Source organism: Schistocerca gregaria, chromosome 1 (assembly GCF_023897955.1).
Source record: "Schistocerca gregaria isolate iqSchGreg1 chromosome 1, iqSchGreg1.2, whole genome shotgun sequence".
NCBI lineage: Eukaryota > Metazoa > Arthropoda > Insecta > Orthoptera > Acrididae > Schistocerca > Schistocerca gregaria.
In genome coordinates, this window is record NC_064920.1 from 470290015 (window position 1) to 470308075 (window position 18061).

At 43.7% G+C, this 18061-nt stretch overlaps 1 protein-coding gene across 1 annotated transcript in view; it reads left to right on the forward strand.

The window, feature by feature from the left end:
* The window catches only part of LOC126353098 (uncharacterized), a 287154-nt gene that overhangs the window by 188730 nt on the left and 80363 nt on the right, over positions 1–18061 (forward strand). Inside the window, exon 13 of the mRNA XM_050002737.1 lies at positions 16533–16721. Within this exon, the coding sequence (XP_049858694.1) occupies positions 16533–16721 (189 nt within the window). The remainder of the gene's footprint in view (positions 1–16532; positions 16722–18061) is intronic.

The following is an 18061-nucleotide window of genomic DNA, read 5'->3' on the forward strand; positions in this document are numbered from 1 at the left end:
AGCTACTAACAGGCATACACCAGGAAGACACAGTGAATGAATGTAATAGGACGTGAAGACTATGCCACTTATAATCCCTAACGGCGGGAGTTGAACGTTCTATAGAGTTGGGCAACAGGTACGTCTCTGGATTTCGCTAGAAAGTTGCAGGTCCCACTACGGTGGCTTCCATTGGGCTCTGACTGACGTGCTGTTAAGAGCAGCGCATGAATTGGTCCAGGGTTCCAGCGGAGCGAACTGCCGACGCATTAGCTTGCATCGCCCTGTGTAGCCGGTGCACGAGGGAATTCGTGCCGACCCACTTCCACACACGTGACACGGCGGAGGAAATACGTTCCTGGCACGGAGGACCTCTGGTGCCTTTTGCCCTGCGTCTGTCTTTCTTCTTGTGATCAACGCATTCCGGAGAGGCAACGCCTTGTATATAGGCAGACCTGTGATACTTCAGTGTCTGAGGGGTTGCCGATTCCGTAGGCGAATAGCGGACACTTTGCAACTACTGTATTTTGTCCCATTTTCATGTATTACGTAAATACATGCACATAAATTTTATTAATTTCACATTTAATGGATTGGACAAGGCAAGTGAGTGAACAATGTTACATCCATAAACATATATTTGGAAGCAAGCTCTTAGCATATACACATACTAACACTCGCATTTGTTTTTGCTATGGGAAACGTCTATTCCGACTGTCACATAGCATCATCAGTAGGTACGAGCCCCACATAGCATCATCAGAAGGCACCACATCATTAGCTGTGTGCTTGGTGGTCTACTTGCAGGTAAGCTCCTATATGGTTTGGAAACGGATGTTTTTGATTTGCGCTTAAGATTTCTATAGAATGGATGGTAAATTGGAGGCACAAAGGAGTAACTGCTGCAGATGCCGTTATTTCACTGTTGTGGAAGTTCGTGACAGTTCATTCAGTAGTATTCACGCTAAACTTCGGCTCGCATCTTAAGTCAGTGGAATCAAAATACATCTCATCATTGAGGTAGTCTTATACAAAACATTTCATAAAGGAGTGGCCTGATTTAGAAACTTGTAGTCAATGATCTTCAGTGAGGTGTACTTCCTGATGTACACCCAAAACTTAAAGTAGTTTTTGTTTTAGCCTTGTCGCTAAAGGGAATAGGTTATTTACAGTCTGAGGAAGTTGTTGCTCATACTTCAACTAACCATCTGTGGTAGCATTTTCTCTGACTGTTGATCATTATTTCCGTTCTTCTTATTATCTCCATCTTCTTCTTCTGTTTTGAATGCAGAAAACAGCTTCTAATCTGCCAGATTCGAATGCATCAAATCGCCCGATCACAACAGTGAGCAAAACATTTGGAAGCATAGAGTATAAATGTCCATGACGTGAGCATTAATATACACAGAACGAGAAATCTGTCCCCGACATCTCCTGCAACGCAATTTTGCAATGGCGCCTTTTTGACCGTATAGCGTTTAGCTTATTTTGAGTGTTATTACTTCGCTGCTGCAGATAGATTACCTTGGGAAGTACCGTGAAACTTTGTATATGCCTATACGTTTTACAGATATCTCAGCAATTCGATACCAGAAACTGAAGTTGGCTTGAAGATGTGAAGAGCAATGTAATTGTACTTTTTCGCCACAGTACCATAGCTCAGATTCCTCTTTATCTACGTTTTTCGGTAACAGGATAAGAAATGACAGCCAACAATATTTTTTGTGTTTTCTATTCCACTTATTCGTATTGTCGAACCTCTATTCTAATTAAGTATAATACAGTGACCTGTAGACGGAGCCGAAATGTCACGCAAAACGAATGCATTTGGACCTTTGAAATTGTTACAGTAAATACGGTAAGCGACTTGTACCACCCGCTTGTCCATTGTTATTTTCAATCTTTTTTTATTTACCCTTCCGCTTTTTATAAACTATCTATAACATTTTTTCGCCATCTCATCAGAAAAGTAAACCTAAAACTTTGAAGTAATAAAAGAGGTGACAGCCAATAATACTTTTTTTTAGGTTTCGCCTTTTCACTGATTCATATTGTCAATTGTGTTCTAATTAATCACGTTACAATGAGACTGTACAGGAAACTGTCTCATACAGAAATAGATACCCACAAGAATTTGGGAACCTACATAAATTGGAGAAAATTAATCAGACTATCATGTAAAAATTTTATCTGCATATGAACATAGCACGAATATATATACACTGACTGGCAATTTACTTAAACTTACTTGCAAATTTATCTATGACCTGTCTCGCAAACATATGGCCTTAAATTTACATTTGTTGTACCTACTTATGAAAAGCAACGGATCCTCCGTTCACATACTTCTTTTTACATCATTAGCAGCGACAATATCGGACCATAGCTGTTACTAAAATTCAAACGTGCAGAAACGTATATAAAACGAGGCGAATACGTGTATCATTCAAGTTTCGCAGATACAACAAGTTGTAGCCAAGCAGCATCGTCCCAAAATCGCGTGACTAGCTCAGTTTTATGTTTAGAACATGCGCAGTAGACTATGCTCACTCCGTAGATCTATATAATTTATGTTTGGAAACAAAGACATACATATGGACTTGCAGCAGAAAACACTAGTTCTTCAGATAACGGCTAGGAAACAGTTCAGATTACCTGATACACCTATACCCCTTTGCCACCAAGTAGATTGGTTCTTCAGCTACAATATGGTCCACATACCTCCAAACATTCGGTTTTGTCACTTAATCGGCTTTTTTCTAAGCGCCTCAATTTCAATTTCACAAGTCCTGTAAGCTTTTGTTACGCCAATGTCTCAGTTTTTACTTTCGTAGACATTCAATACATAACGGCTGACAGCTGTTATAGCGGTCAATAGATGGCACTGTCACTCCGCTTGGAGCAAAAGGGTAAGCCAGCATTGCGTGACGTAAAAGCAATTCGTCCCCCCCCCCCCAACCGCTGTAGAAATAACATTACAGGTCAGAATGATGTCAAATTGCAACGGAATATTATCAGAGAAGGGGGAAACGTATGGCAGAAGAAAAACAAGTAGTTACAAAATGTAGCAATAATGGTGCTGTAAGCATAATAATTTAATAGTGGTCGATTACAAATGACAAATGAATCATACAACAACGGCTAAGGTGTACGTCTGACGTTAAACAAACTGTATTACTCAGTGTGCACGGATGTACAGGTGTAATACTGTTGGTTACGTAAGGTCATCCACCACGGCACGGTCATATCACATCGGATGGGAAAAATCGATTTTTAATTGTCCTAAGGGCCAAAAGCCACATAATAAGCATCAATCACTTGGGTTTTTAGTTTCCCTGAGGCCAAAAACCGCATAAAAAGCACCAATCAAATTCAAATAGGATTATTAATTTCCGTGTGACTGGCGCAAAACATGTTCAATATGCTGTCCACCGTTTTCTGTAACAAGTAGAAACAGTATGTTCCACAGTTTATCGAAATGTTTCTTGGGTCACGTTCAGAATGCGTTGCGTAATGTGCGCCTTCAATGCAGCTAAGTTTGGAATCGGGACACTGAACACAACATCTTTCAGATAGCCCCACAGCCAGAAGTTACACGGATTAAGATCAGGTGATCGGGACGGCCTGGCTGTAGGGAAATGGCGGCTATAATTGTAGCATTTCCGAAATGGCGCTTCAGCAGCTGCTCAACTGGATTTGCAATGTGTGGATGCGGGCCACCTTGCATAAAAATGATCCCATCCACAGCTGGAATGACGTGGTTGTGCAAAAGACACTCATAGTGCTTACCAGTGACGATACAAGTAACAGGGCCGGAAGCACCTGTCTCTTCGAAAAAATATGGCCCGATGACAAATGATGCCGTAAACCCGGGACACAAAGGACCTTTTCAGTACGAAATGGTACCGGTTGCTTTGCGTGTGGATTTTCCGTTGCCCGTATTCCACAATTCTGTGTATTGACATACGTATCCTGTCAGATGGAAGTAGGCTTCGCCTGTCCATAAAATCTTCCACGGCCTATCATTATCCACTTCCATACGAGCAAGAAATTCTGAAGCAAAGGTCTCTCTTGCTGGCAGGTCAACAGGAAATAACTCGTGCACGTGGGTCATTTTGAATGGATAGCAAAGGATGTTTCATAGGATTTTAAGCACCGTGCTGACGGGTATGTCTAATGTTAGGGTAATTCCCCGTTCACTACACGTTTGCACACCACCACTCGTCTCCTCCTGCACTGCTGTGGCCATTGCTTCCACTGACGTCGAATCAATTCGTTTCCTCCCTCTACCAGACCAAAAGAACCCTTTTTTTCTAATTTCCGAATCATTTTCTCTAGACCACGGCAGTCTTCGGACCAAAGCCTTTTTTCAAACACTTCAGCAAAGAATATCACCATTATATATATCGCTATATTTTAGGAGCAGTATCGATAAATCGAGATTTTATCAACAGCTCTAGTATGCATTCGGCCCTGATAGCATTTTTATGGTTGACACTGAGTGACCGCATCGAACGGCGCAGGTGGATTTCTTCGAAAGAGAGGATATTCGGCGAGTGGGTCGGCCTGCCCGTCACCCCGACTTAAATCCCATAGATTGTGTGTAGAACTGCAGTACGGCCACATGCACCAACAACCATAGAGCAACTTTCGACGGTGCTGTAGGAGGAACGGTACGCCGTGCCACAGCAACTCCTTACCAGCCTCGCCGCCAGCGTAGGAACACGTTGCAGAGCATACGCTGCCGTCCGTGCAGACCACATACGCGAATAAGAACCACGTCCCGCCTTTTGTAATGTCTACGGGACCATAATAAATCACGGTGATTTCAATGTAATTATTGTCTTCGAATAAAAGTATAATTTCTATACGTCTTACTGCAAATTTCTTTCAGCTACGTTCTGCACCCTACTTTTAACAGTTATTTCTGTGCATGGTTCAAGTTTCATCGAGCTGTATTAGTTGGCAGTGGCATATCATACGAAAGTTACTTTTGTCCTTAAGTTTTGCACATCAATACATGGAAATTAAGGTACCAGGAGCGTTTCGCCTGTTATTTTAAGGTATCTTCTGTGGATTTAATGTCGACGAAAATACGAAACACTTCTGGAACATAGATAAATATAGACTGTAGCAAGAAAAAGGCGTTTAAATTTATAAAACGAATATTTATGTACTTGCTACAGATAATGGCCACACTAACAAACTTGTTCAACACCATTAAAAATACGAATAATATTTGTAATTTTCATCCCCCTGTGACAGTTTTTGAATACATTGAATAGTAACTTATTTGCTAAATGAAATACCACAGCTCAGTTTAATTAAATGTTCTTATTTTTGAGTCACATAATTATCTTAAAAATCTGCATCTCTTTTGACGTAACACTACAGGCTGACGGTCCTGCCCCATTTCTGCACACTCTGAAATTGATGTAAGAGAGTTTTGTATGACATACAACATGTCGCGCACTGTTAACTTTTAATATTACAGAAGAGTAAATTCCTATACATCTTTGAGAATTACAAGATATTGTGTGTTACAGTATCTTTGTACTGAAAATTAGTAATAATTTCGAACATTTCCCGAATATATTGATGGCAGTTGTGTCTTATATCTAAAGAAAATTTACAGTGACATATTCTCTGATGAATCCAATGAAAAGCTCTGACAGATTTTTAGTAATGCCAACGCTGATTCGTAGTAACCATGCCAGCGTTGGCTTAGCTGCTGCTAATATTGCATTTGAACTCAGGCTCCGGCCTGGAATTAGTGAATGCTACTGTACCGAGGCCATTGGTTATACAGGATGAGTCTGAATTCTATTAACTGAGTTACAGTGGTTCATGAGGGTTCTTTGATAAGTGTTTTGATATAAGGCAACCTACATCTACAAGGAGAAGTCCGTTCTGTTTGTCAGTTAATTATCTTTGTGGCTGAGTTGGACTGAGAATGCATACAAACAGATGGAAATGCGTGTCTATAAAGAAAACGTTCAGTTAATTCCGCGCTATTGGATATTAGAAATCTGGCTATCGGAAACCGTGTGTGAGTTCGATACCGCACAAATTGTGTCACCATCACAAAATCTGGCGACTCCGCGCAGCCTCGTAATTTCCCCTGTGCTTCCACTAAGAGGAAGAGGAGATACTGAACAAACGTGTGACAGGATTTGAGGCATTGAAGTTTTTCAACAATGAGTAAAAACAAACTCACAATCAACATATCAAATGCAGAATTACTACACAAATATGCAAAGAGGTCCAAGCGCACCCCCAGGACACAAGCCTGACAAACTCCGGAGTTTGAAGAGAGGTTTTATTTATTGGATTAATGAAACTTGGGTCGAGGACCATGGCTGCCTCGCTGAGAAACTCATGCCAGAAAAAGCCGAAAATGAATGTTGTCATCTGGTGTTACCCACCACACCGCTAATATTCAAAAAATGGTTCAAATGGCTCTGAGTACTATGGGACTTAACTGCTAAGGTCATCAGTCCCCGAGAACTTAGAACTACTTAAACTTTACTAACCTAAGGACATCACAAACATCCATGCCCGAGGCAGGATTCGAACCTGCGACCGTAGCGGTCCCTCGGTTCCAGACTGTAGCTCCTAGAACTGCTCGCCACCCCAGCTGGCCGCTAATGTTCGTCCTCCGACTATAGAAGCAACGGAATATCTCCTGCAGAATATGAAATGGCAGAATTATGATCTTCCGCCTCACAGTCGGAGTTGATTTTCATGTTCTTAATGAAACGAAGAGGGCATTAACACTGGAGCATTTCAAATAATACTGGAAGCATCAGACCATTGCGAGTAACTGACTGAACAGCCATGCAGACGTTTTCTGTGGTGCTATCTGTTCGACTACATTCCTTTATCTTTATTTTATTGTTTACTAATATTCATCTTTCAAGACGCTGTCTATTGCGTTCAGCTGTATTTTAAGTACTTAGTCGTCTCTGACAGAATTACAATGTCATAGGCAACCCCCAAAGTTTTAATTACTTCTTCCAGAAATCTAATTCCCTTTCCAAATTTGTCATTGCTTTCCTTCACAGCTCTCTTCTCTACCACTGCTTCCCTTTCATGTCTTTCGTAAGTGTAGCTTGGTCTTTGCGTAAGTTGCAGATATTTTTTCTCTCCGTAAAATCTCTGCTACCATCTGAATTTCAACCAGTGTATCTCATGCACCGTAGCCAAAAGCTTTTTTTAAATCTACAAATGTTATTAAGGATGGTTTATCTTTATTTCGTCTATCATCGAAGATACGTCATTAATACCAGTATTGCCTCATGTGTACCTACATTTCTCCGGAACCCGAAGTGATCTTCCACTATGTGTGCTTCCACCAGCCTTTCCAATCTCCTGTAAGTATAACGATTGGTAAAAATATGGACACATCATAAACACAACATAGTACCAAGGCTAATAATGTAGTAACCCTGTTGGCATTCAAAACAACTCCCAGTGGTCTCGCAGCGTAAAAATACAGGTCCTTTATGGTTTTTGATGGACTCTTAAACCATTGTTCTTGCAAAATAGTGACACGTTCAGGAAACGACGATGGAGTTGGATAGCGATCACGTATTCTCCCGTGCGGTCTAAGGCGCTGCAGTCATGGACTGTGCGGCTGGTGCAGGCGGAGGTTCGAGTCCTCCCTCGGGCATGGGTATGTGTGTTTGTCCTTAGGATAGTTTAGCTTAAGTAGTGTGTAAGCTTACGGACTGATGACCTTAGCAGTTAAGTCCCATGAGATTTCACACACATTTCAACATTTTTGAACGTATACTCTACAAATTATACCACAAAGGCTGAATAACATTGAGATCTACTGACTGTCGTGTCCAGGGGAAATGCGACAATTTAGCCTCGTGTTCACAAAACCAGTCCTGAACAGTACGAGCTGTGTGAAAAGGGATCCTGTCGCATCACCACTGTTGTTCAAACATTGTACCACGGAATGGACCTGAACAGCCAAAACGGTCACTTAATCCTATGCAGAGATACCATGGGCCCCATATAATACTATAATATGGCTGCCCAAATCATCATCGAACCTGCAACGTGTCCCATTCCTGTGACGCAGACAGAAGTTGGAGACAGTGTGAACCAAGACTCATCCGACCAAAGACATTGTTTCACTTTTCTGTAGTCCAGGTTTTATGGCTTCGGCACCACGTTTTCCTGTTAGAGCCATTTGCAACGCTCAGGTGTTTTTCCAGTATTGCAGCTCGCCCTGCTGTTCCCTGCTTTTAGAGTTCCCTTCGTGTTGTTTTGGTGCTGACAGGGATCGCGAGTGCGACATTCAGTGCTGCAGTGACTTTTACAGCCGCCGGGCCCTTATTTCTCGTCACAGTCCTCTTCAGTGACCGTCCGTCACGGCCACTCAAAATACACTTTGGTCCGCGTTGTGACTTAGCGAATGAAGTTTTTCCGCTTACCCTGTTGCCGGTATAAATCTTCGATACGATTTCTCTTGAGACACTTAACACTTCAGCTCCCTTAGTTGCGGAAGCATCGACCATACCAACGCTAAGTAATTTTCACATTTGTCAGCATCAGCCTTTTTTGCAAGTTTTTTGCAAGGGCATTTCGTCTGTCTCAGATATCTTGGCTTCCACACGGAATAGTTTCATTATGAGATGTGTGATGTCGTCCAACGAACGAGGTCCCAAAACAAAGTTGGTACCTTGCAACGCAACTACAAAGGAAGATAATCGTCTTCTAGCAGGCCAGCAGTGTGCCAAAAATATTAGGCAGAACCCTACCTGAAAGTTATTGTTAAATTTACTTTCACTGAGGTGAGATGCGTAGCAAGTCATACATTAATGCTCAGAGACAGTGGTAAATATTCACGACATTGTGGAATTAAGTAATTCTTCTTTTCTATTTTATGATAAAGTGAACTAACATTTCATATGATATACTATCCACTCAGTCTTCTCCCGGAACAAAGTAAAGAACCCACTATGTGCTGACGAGTGTACTTTCGTCCGGTACAACAGTAGCTGCTCCCAAGGATCTCAACAATTATGGAAGAATACCAGCTACCATAGCTCCCATGTCCCGACTTCGGGCTTTCAGAGCTCTGTCATATTCTTCTCACAGTATAATATCTTTCATGTCATCTTCTTCTACTTCCTCTTCCTTTTCCACAATGCGTGTGCAACAGCACATCACTCCGTTCAGTAACCCATACATACTCACCCAACATATACTGTGTGATCAAAAATATCCGGACACCTGGGTGAAAATTACTTACAAGTTCGTGACGCCCTCCATCGGTAATGCTGGAATTCATTATGGTGTTGGTCCACCCTTAGCCTTGACGACAGCTTCCACTCTCGCAGTCATATGTTCAATCAGGTGCTGGAAGGTTTCTTCGGGAATGCCAGCGCGTTCTTCAAGCACTGCTGCACTAAGGAGAGGTGTCGGACCAGTCCATTACAGGGATGTGTATCCACTCCGCCACAGGCCGTGCATTATGAACAGGTGCTCGATCGTGTTGAAAGATGCAGTCGCCACCCCCGAATTGCCCTTAACAGTGGGAAGCAAGAAGGTGCTTAAAACATCAATGTAGACCTGTGCTGTGATAGCCCTACACGGGCTGGCAGATGACGTTCACCGGGCATTCGCCATACCCACATCCTGCCATCGGATCGCCACATTATGTACCGTGATTCGTCACTCCCCCAACGTTTTTCCATTGTTCAATCGTCCAATGTTTACGCTCCTTACACCAAGCGAGGAGTCGTTTGGCATTTAGTGGCGTGATGTGTGGGTTATGAGTAGCCGCTCGCCTCTCGCCTAACTGTCATAGTACTTGCAGTGGATCCTGATGCAGTTTGGAATTCCTGTATGATGGTCTGGATAGATGTCTGCCTATTACACATTACGACCCTCCTCAACTGTCGGAGGTCTCTCTCAGTCAGCAGAGGAGGACGGCCTGTACGCTTTTGTGTTGTACGTGTCCCTTCACGTTTCCACTTCACTATCAAATCAGAAACAGTGGACCTAGGGATGTTTAGGAGTGTGGAAATCTCGCATACAGACGTATGACACAAGTCACACCCAATCACTTGACCACGTTCGAAGTCCGTGAGTTCCTCAGAGTGCCCCATTTTGCTCTCTCACGATGTCTAATGACTACTGAGGTCGCTGATTTGGAGTACCTGGCAGTAGGTGGCAACACAATGCGGGATACTTTTGATCACATACTGTACACACACGTCACACATACACAACATTTTAATATTTGGTTGGGACAACGTTCTCGTGGGAGAAAGTTGTCCCAGAAATAAATTAATATGGTTCCATTCCGCTATTCCGACCAAGATTTTCGGGAGATTTCCCTTGGTTGTAAGGTATATGACGAAACTGGCAAGCCCCACCAATTTATTCCCAGTTGGAGTCCCTAATTTTCCCTATTATCAGCCTTTCTGGCATTTGTCTGAATAGAACGGCGACTCTCCAGTGGGCCGTATCTCGAACAGCCTGCCCCACTGCTATCATTGGAGAATGAAAAGAGTAAAAAAAATCCACATTATCGTCTTGAAGTTGGTTTCCTTTGTATAGCCCTTCTATATATTAAGTCCAGCTTCCAGCCTTTCGTTCTTTGGTTAGTACTAGCTTGTCGCCTGAGCTCACGATGTTCCTCCAGCTCTTTCTCTTTCTCCAAAGGGTTACTTAATTTTGCTGTATGTGGCATTTATCATTCCCATAGTTACGCAGACTGTTAGGGGTTCTACCACCATTGCTTGCATGATCAATTGTATCCTTACGCGTCGCTGGTCCTCTGGAACATTCTGAGCTGAGTGCGTCTTTTCTGACAGGAGGCAGTGTCTTGCTGTTTCGTTCAACAATGCCCAAGCGCTACCGCTTATGCAAAATGAGATCAGTAGTTCAGGTCTCGCGTAGAGCGATCGTATGAAACCGAGTCGCGACAGAAAATAAGAACAGTTTGCAGTTCTGAGTTCGGAAATTTTCCATCCAACGGTAGGGCAGCAGAGAATGACTAATAGGTTTATTCGCGGATGGTGCGTGTAATTACACACGAAATGTGGACAAATCAGTGACGTCATTCTCAGTCAGTAGCGGGCTATATAACGAAGGGTGATCAAAAAGTTTCCGTCTGAGGGTGTTTGCTGCAACGTATATGCAACATAGCGCTACTCCAATGCTGGTATACAGGGTGTTACAAAAAGGAAAAACTAGTAGAAGCCGACCTCGGAGAAGATCAGTTTGGATTCCGTAGAAATACTGGAACACGTGAGGCAATACTGACCTTACGACTTGTCTTAGAAGAAAGATCAAGGAAAGGCAAACCTACCTTTCTAGCATTTGTAGACTTGGAGAAAGCTTTTGACAATGTTGACTGGAATACTCTCTTTCAAATTGTAAAGGTGGCAGGGGTAAAATACAGGAAGCGAAAGCCTATTTACAATTTGTACAGAAACCAGATGGCAGTCATAAGAGTCGAGGGGCATGAAAGGGAAGCAGTGGTTGGGAAGGGAGTGAGACAGGATTGTAGCCTATCCCCGATGTTATTCAATCTGTATATTGAGCAAGCAGTGAAGGAAACAAAAGAAAATTTCGGAGTAGGTATTAAAGTCCATGGAGAAGAAATAAAAACTTTGAGGTTCGCCGATGACATTGTAATTTTGTCAGAGATAGTAAAGGACTTGGAAGAGCTGTTGAACGGAATGGACAGTGTCTTGAAAGGAGGATATAAGATGAGCATCAACAAAAATTAAGTCGGGTGATGTTGAGGGTATTAGATTAGGAAATGAGACACTTAATGTAGTAAAGGAGTTTTGCTATTTGGGGAGCAAAATAATTGATGATGGTCAAAGTAGAGAGGGTATAAAATGTGGACTGGCAATGGCAAGGAAAGCGTTGCTGAAGAAGAGAAATTTGTTAACATCGAGTATAGATTTAAGTGTCAGGAAGTCTTTTCTGAAAGTATATGTATGGAGTGTAGCCATGTATGGAAGTGAAATATGGACGATAAATAGTTTGGACAAGAAGAGAAATGTGGTGCTACAGAAGAATGCTGAAGATTATATGGGTAGATCGCATAACTAATGAGGAAGTATTGAATAGGATTGGGGAGGAGAGAAGTTTGTGGCACAACTTGACCAGAAGAAGGGACCAGTTGGTAGTACATGTTCTGAGGCATCAAGGGATCACCAATTTAGTATTCGAGGGCAGCGTGGAGGGTAAAAATCGTAGAGGTAGACCAAGAGATGAATACACCAAGCAGATTCAGAAGAATGTAGGTTGCAGTAGGTACTGGGAGATGAAGCTTGCACAGGATAGAGTAGCACGGAGAGCTGCATCAAACCAGTCTCACGACTGGAGACCACAACAACAAGAACACGAAAAGGTACGGCCAAACTTTCAGGAAACATTCCTCGCACGCAAATAAAGAAAAGATGTTATGTGGACATGTGTCCGGAAACGCTTCATTTCCATGTTAGAGCTTATTTTAGTTTCGTCAGTATGTACTGTACTTCCTCCATTCACCGCCAGTTGGCCCAATTGAAGGAAGGTAATGTTGACCTCGGTGCTTGTGTTGACATGCGACTCATTGCTCTACAGTACTAGCATCAAGCACATCAGTACGTAGCATCAACAGGTTGGTGTTCATCACGAACGTGATTTTGCAGTCAGTGCAATGTTTACAAATGCGGAGTTGGCAGATGCCCATTTGATGTATGGATTAGCACGGGGCAATAGCCGTGGCGCGGTACGTTTGTATCGAGACAGATTTCCAGAACGAAGGTGTCCCGGCAGGAAGACGTTCGAAGCAATTGATCGGCGTCTTAGGGAGCACGGAACATTCCAGCCTATGACTCGCGACAGGGGAAGATCTAGAACGACGAGGACATCAGCAATGGACGAGGCAATTCTTCGTGCAGTTGACGATAACCCTAATGTCAGTGTCAGAGAAGTTGCTGTTGTACAAGGTAACGTTGACCACGTCACTGTATGGAGAGTGCTACGGGAGAACCAATTGTTTCCGTACCATGTACAGCGTGTGCAGGCACTATCAGCAGCTGATTGGCCTACAGGGGTACACTTATACCAATGGTTCATCCAACAACGTGTCAATCCTTCATTTCAGTGCAAATGTTCTCTTTATGGATAAGGCTTCGTTCCAACGTGATCAAATTGTAAATTTTCACAATCAACATGTGTGGGCTGACGAGAATCCGCACGCAATTGTGCAATCACGTCATCAACACAGATTTTCTGTGAACATTTGGGCAGGCATTGTTGGTGATGTCTTGATTGGGCCCCATGTTCTTCCACCTACGCTCAATGGAGCACGTTATCATGATTTCATACGGGATACTCTACCTGTGCTGCAAGAACATGTGCCTTTACAAGTACGACACAACATGTGGTTCATGCACGATGGAGCTCCTGCACATTTCAGTCGAAGTGTTCGTACGCTTCTCAACAACAGATTCGGTGACCGATGGATTGGTAGAGGCGGATCAATTCCATGGCTTACACGCTCTCCTGACCTCAACCCTCTTGACTTTCATTTATGGGTGCATTTGAAAGCTCTTGTCTACGCAACCCCGGTACCAATGTAGAGACTCTTCGTGCTCGTATTGGTGACGGCTGTGATACAATACGCCATTCTCCAGGGCTGCATCAGCGCATCAGGTATTCCATGCGACGGAGGGTGGATGCATGTATCCTCGCTAACGGAGGACATTTTGAACATTTCCTGTAACAAAGTGTTTGAAGTCACGCTGGTACGTTCTGTTGCTGTGTGTTTCCATTCCATGATTAATGTGATTTGAAGAGAAGCAATAAAATGAGCTCTAACATGGGAAGTTCTTCGTGTGTGAGGAATGTTTCCTGAAACTTTGGCCGTACCTTTTTGTAACACCCTGCATAGGCACCGACACATAGGCATGGGATTATTGTGACATCTCTGTGAACTGTGATGACGTTATTACCAAACGCGTTCAGACAGGACCAATGTGCTGTAATTCTTTTTTTGGTTGCCGAAACACAATCACAGGTAGACATCCATCGGAGTATGAAGAATGTGTAAGGGGCAGCATATCTGTCGGAAACCACCGTTGTGGAATGGTACGCGAAGGGACGCTGCTGCTTCATGATAATAACCTCCCTATACAGATATGTCGTAAAGTGGGAGACCTCGAGCACCCGTCCTATAGTCTTGATCAAGCCTTCAGTCTCCTAAAAAAGGTCATGAAGGGTCGACGATTTGTCGGACGAAGATGTGCAGCAGGCAGTTACAGACTTCTTTACGCAGCAGGACACGGTGTTTTACCAAATGGCTATCTTCAACCTGGTGCATGGATGGGATGATTGTCTCACAAGGGCACCCTGCATACTGTAAATCACTGATTTTGATGCACTTCAAATATGTTGCAGAGGCCCCTACCCCGAGTATCTGGCCATCCGATTTTTTAGCGTTGGGCCTTGATTTTGGAGAAAATCGATTCTGAAGCTTATTGCGCGCTTTGTACATCCGTAACATTAGATGTACTTCGAGCAAGTCAGCGCAGAGCAGCGGTAAAAGTTCACGGCTACCGCGTTGGTGGTACTGTGTTCGAATCCTGCTCGTGTACTTTTTTTTCAAATCGACCGAAAGATATATTCAGTTATTATTTTTTTCAAATATTCATTCAGTTTGTGGTTCGCATCATATTCTCCCAATTCATCTTCTTCGTTGAAATCTATCAGTTCATCATGAATAATCATCTGTCTTTCGACCAAGAGATCCTGTATTGCGATACATATCTCATTCCCAGTTGCAATGGAATTGGCAGAGATCACGCTAGGTGGTGTATTCGTTACGAGATTCAAATGGCGGAATAGATTTTCAGTGTATTTAATGGCGTTTGTGAATCCGCCTTTTGATTCTTCGTTCAACTCCTCTACTTGAGGAACGTCTTCTGGCTGTACTGCTGAAGAAACACTTTGTTCTTCCATTTCACAGAATTTCTCTAACACACGGCACTAGAGACGCTTTGCGAGCAACTGGCGCTGTAGTTAGATGCGAACGTAAAGGAATGCAACTCGCATCCTCATTGGCCTAGGAGCTGGAGTTCCCGTTACGGCTAACGGCATTCACGGGAGAGGGGACGATAATGGGTGGAGATCGATTTTTGTGATACTAGAGGGCGCTGATGACCACGCTGTTTAGCGCCCGTAAACCTCAAACACACACACACACACACTTGGTGATACTAGAAGCGACCGTTGTACGAACATTTGGAACTTCAACTGCGAACCACAAACGGAATGAATATTTGAAAAAATAAATAACTGAATATATCTTTACAATATCGCACACCTTACACTGTTTGTTGATATTCTTTGAAATAAAATTGATAAATTCGGTCGATTTTGGAAAAAAAAGTACACGAGCAGGATTCGAAGACAATAATTTCAGAGCGGTAGCCATCAACCTTTATCGCTGCGCTACGCTGACTTATTCGAAATATGTGTAATATTACGGATATACAAAGCGCGCAATGAACTTCAAAACCGATTATCTCAAAAATTAAGGCCTGTCACTAAAAAACAGGATAGCCAGATACTCAGGGTAAGTGCCTCTACAACGTATTTGAAGCGCATCAAAATCCGTGATTTACAGTATGGAGGGTTCCCTTGTCAGTGTTCACGACGCTTTTGCCAAATTGGCATACCGATTCTGGACTGTACTGTCTTCAAAAAATTGTTCAAATGGCTGTGAGCACAATGGGACTTAACTTCTGAGGGCATCAGTCCCCTAGAACTTAGAACTGTTAAACCTAACTAACCTAAGGACGTCACACACATCCATGCCCGAGGCAGGATTCGAACCTGCGACCGCAGCGGTACAGTCTTCGAATGGAAACTTTTCGATCGCCCCTTCTATTACTTGGACGCTTATTAATATTAAAGATAAGTTTTATTGTGTCGTAGTTTAATTCACAGAAAGAATACAACAATGGCAATCCTCAGTATGACAGTCGAACTTAATTTTACAGCTAATATTAAAAGTTGGGGTTTAACTGTTGTTAGGAAGTGCGTTAAGTACCAGCTCAATAAACGAAGTAAATTGTATGAATTGTTAACCTTTGGGAGCAAACGTTCCATTTAAATTTCACTTCAATATTAGTAAGGAAAAGAGGCAGAGTTCCGTGTTAGGAAACACGACCAAATTTCATACGAAGCGTGGTCTCTCTTTTAACCAACCCTTACCAATGTTCGATCGCCGCAAAGAAAACCGTAGGTTAAGCATCAGCAAAATACAACGACAGGGAGATTACAGTGCCTCTACAGTTTGGCTATTTTCCATTAGCCATGATTGCTTGGGCATTTGGCATTTCCTATCAAATTTATATTCTGATATTTGCATTTTGTGTGTGAATAAGTAGCCACTGGTACAAGTCTGTGAAGCATCTCGTGCAGAGGCGTCCGTTCCTAATAAAACACGACATCTTAGAAACTGTGTCTAGTTTTACTGCTATTGCGGGGAGCCTCAGCTTGTACCGTGACTCGTTTTGCAGTGGGCGAAGATCGTGGTGTCGCTGGAGCGTGCGGTGAACCAGGCGGCGGCGCACCAGTACCTGCAGGAGTACAGCATCTCTCTGGGGCCCAGCGACGACCCCAGCCAGGAGCAGCGCGGAGTCATGGTCATCAAGACCAAGAGTAAGACGCGCGCGCGACAGCGCAAGGGCGCCGTCATGAACTGGAAGGTACGTCGCACAGGCGAGCCTCTGCTGCGTCGCTGGGCCGTACTCACCTGATACCAGGAGTCTAGCTGATGCGTCCACTTTGGAGAATCGTTGTGTCTGTGGAAACAGAAGGGCCCCAGCGAAAAACGTCAGTATTGTGACCATTGGTCGCAGGAAACACCACTAGCACCCTCACACGACGACTAAAAATAATCACTCAGAGACACGATCCCGTGAACGATCCAAACGACTCTGTGCAGACAGAATATCTACACTACTGGCCATTAAAATTGCTGCACCACGAAGATGACGTGCTACAGATACGTAATTTAACCGACAGGAAGAAAGTGCTGTGATATGCAAATGATTAGCTTTTCAGAGCATTCACACAAGGTTGGCGCCGGTGGCGACAACTACAACGTGCTGACATGAGGAAAATATCCAACCGATTTCTCATACACAAACAGCAGTTGACCGCCGTTGCGTGGTGAAACGTTGTTGTGATGCCTCGTGTAAGGAGGAGAAATGCGTACCATCACGTTTCCGACTTTGATAAAGGTCGGATTGTAGGCTATCGCGATTGCAGTATATCGTATCGCGACATTGCTGCTCGCGTTGGTCGAGATCCAATGACTGTTAGCAGAATATGGAATCGGTGGGTTCAGGAGTGCAATACGGAACGCCGTGCTGGAGCCCAACGGCCTCGTATCCCTAGCAGTCGAGATGTCCGGCATCTTACCGGCATGGCTGTAACGGATCGTGCAGCTACGACTCGATCCCTGAGTCAATAGATGGGAATGTTTGCAAGACAACAACCATCTGCACGAACAGTTCGACAACGTTTGCAGCAGCATGAACTATCAGCTCGGAGACCGTGGCTGCGGTTACCCTTGACGCTGCATCACAGACAAGAGCGCCAGCGATGGTGTACTCAACGACGAACCTGGGCGCACGAATAGCAAAACGTCATTTTTTCGGATGAATCTAGGTTCTCTTTACAGCATCATGATGGTCGCATCCGTGTTTCGCGACATCGCGGTGAACTCACATTGGAAGCGTGTATTCGCCATCGCCATACTGGCGTATCACCCGGCGTGATGGTATCGGGTGCCATTGGTTACACGTCTCGGTCACCTCTTGTTCGCACTGACGGCACTTTGAACAGTGGACGTTACGTTTCAGACGTGCTACGACCCGTGGCTCTACCCTTCATTCGATCCCTCCGAAACGCTACATTTTAGCAGGATAATCCACGACCGCATGTTGCTGGTCCTGTATGGGCCTTTCTGGATACAGAAAATGTTCGACTTCTGCCCTGGTCAGCACATTCTCCAGATCTCTCGCCAATTGAAAACGTCTGT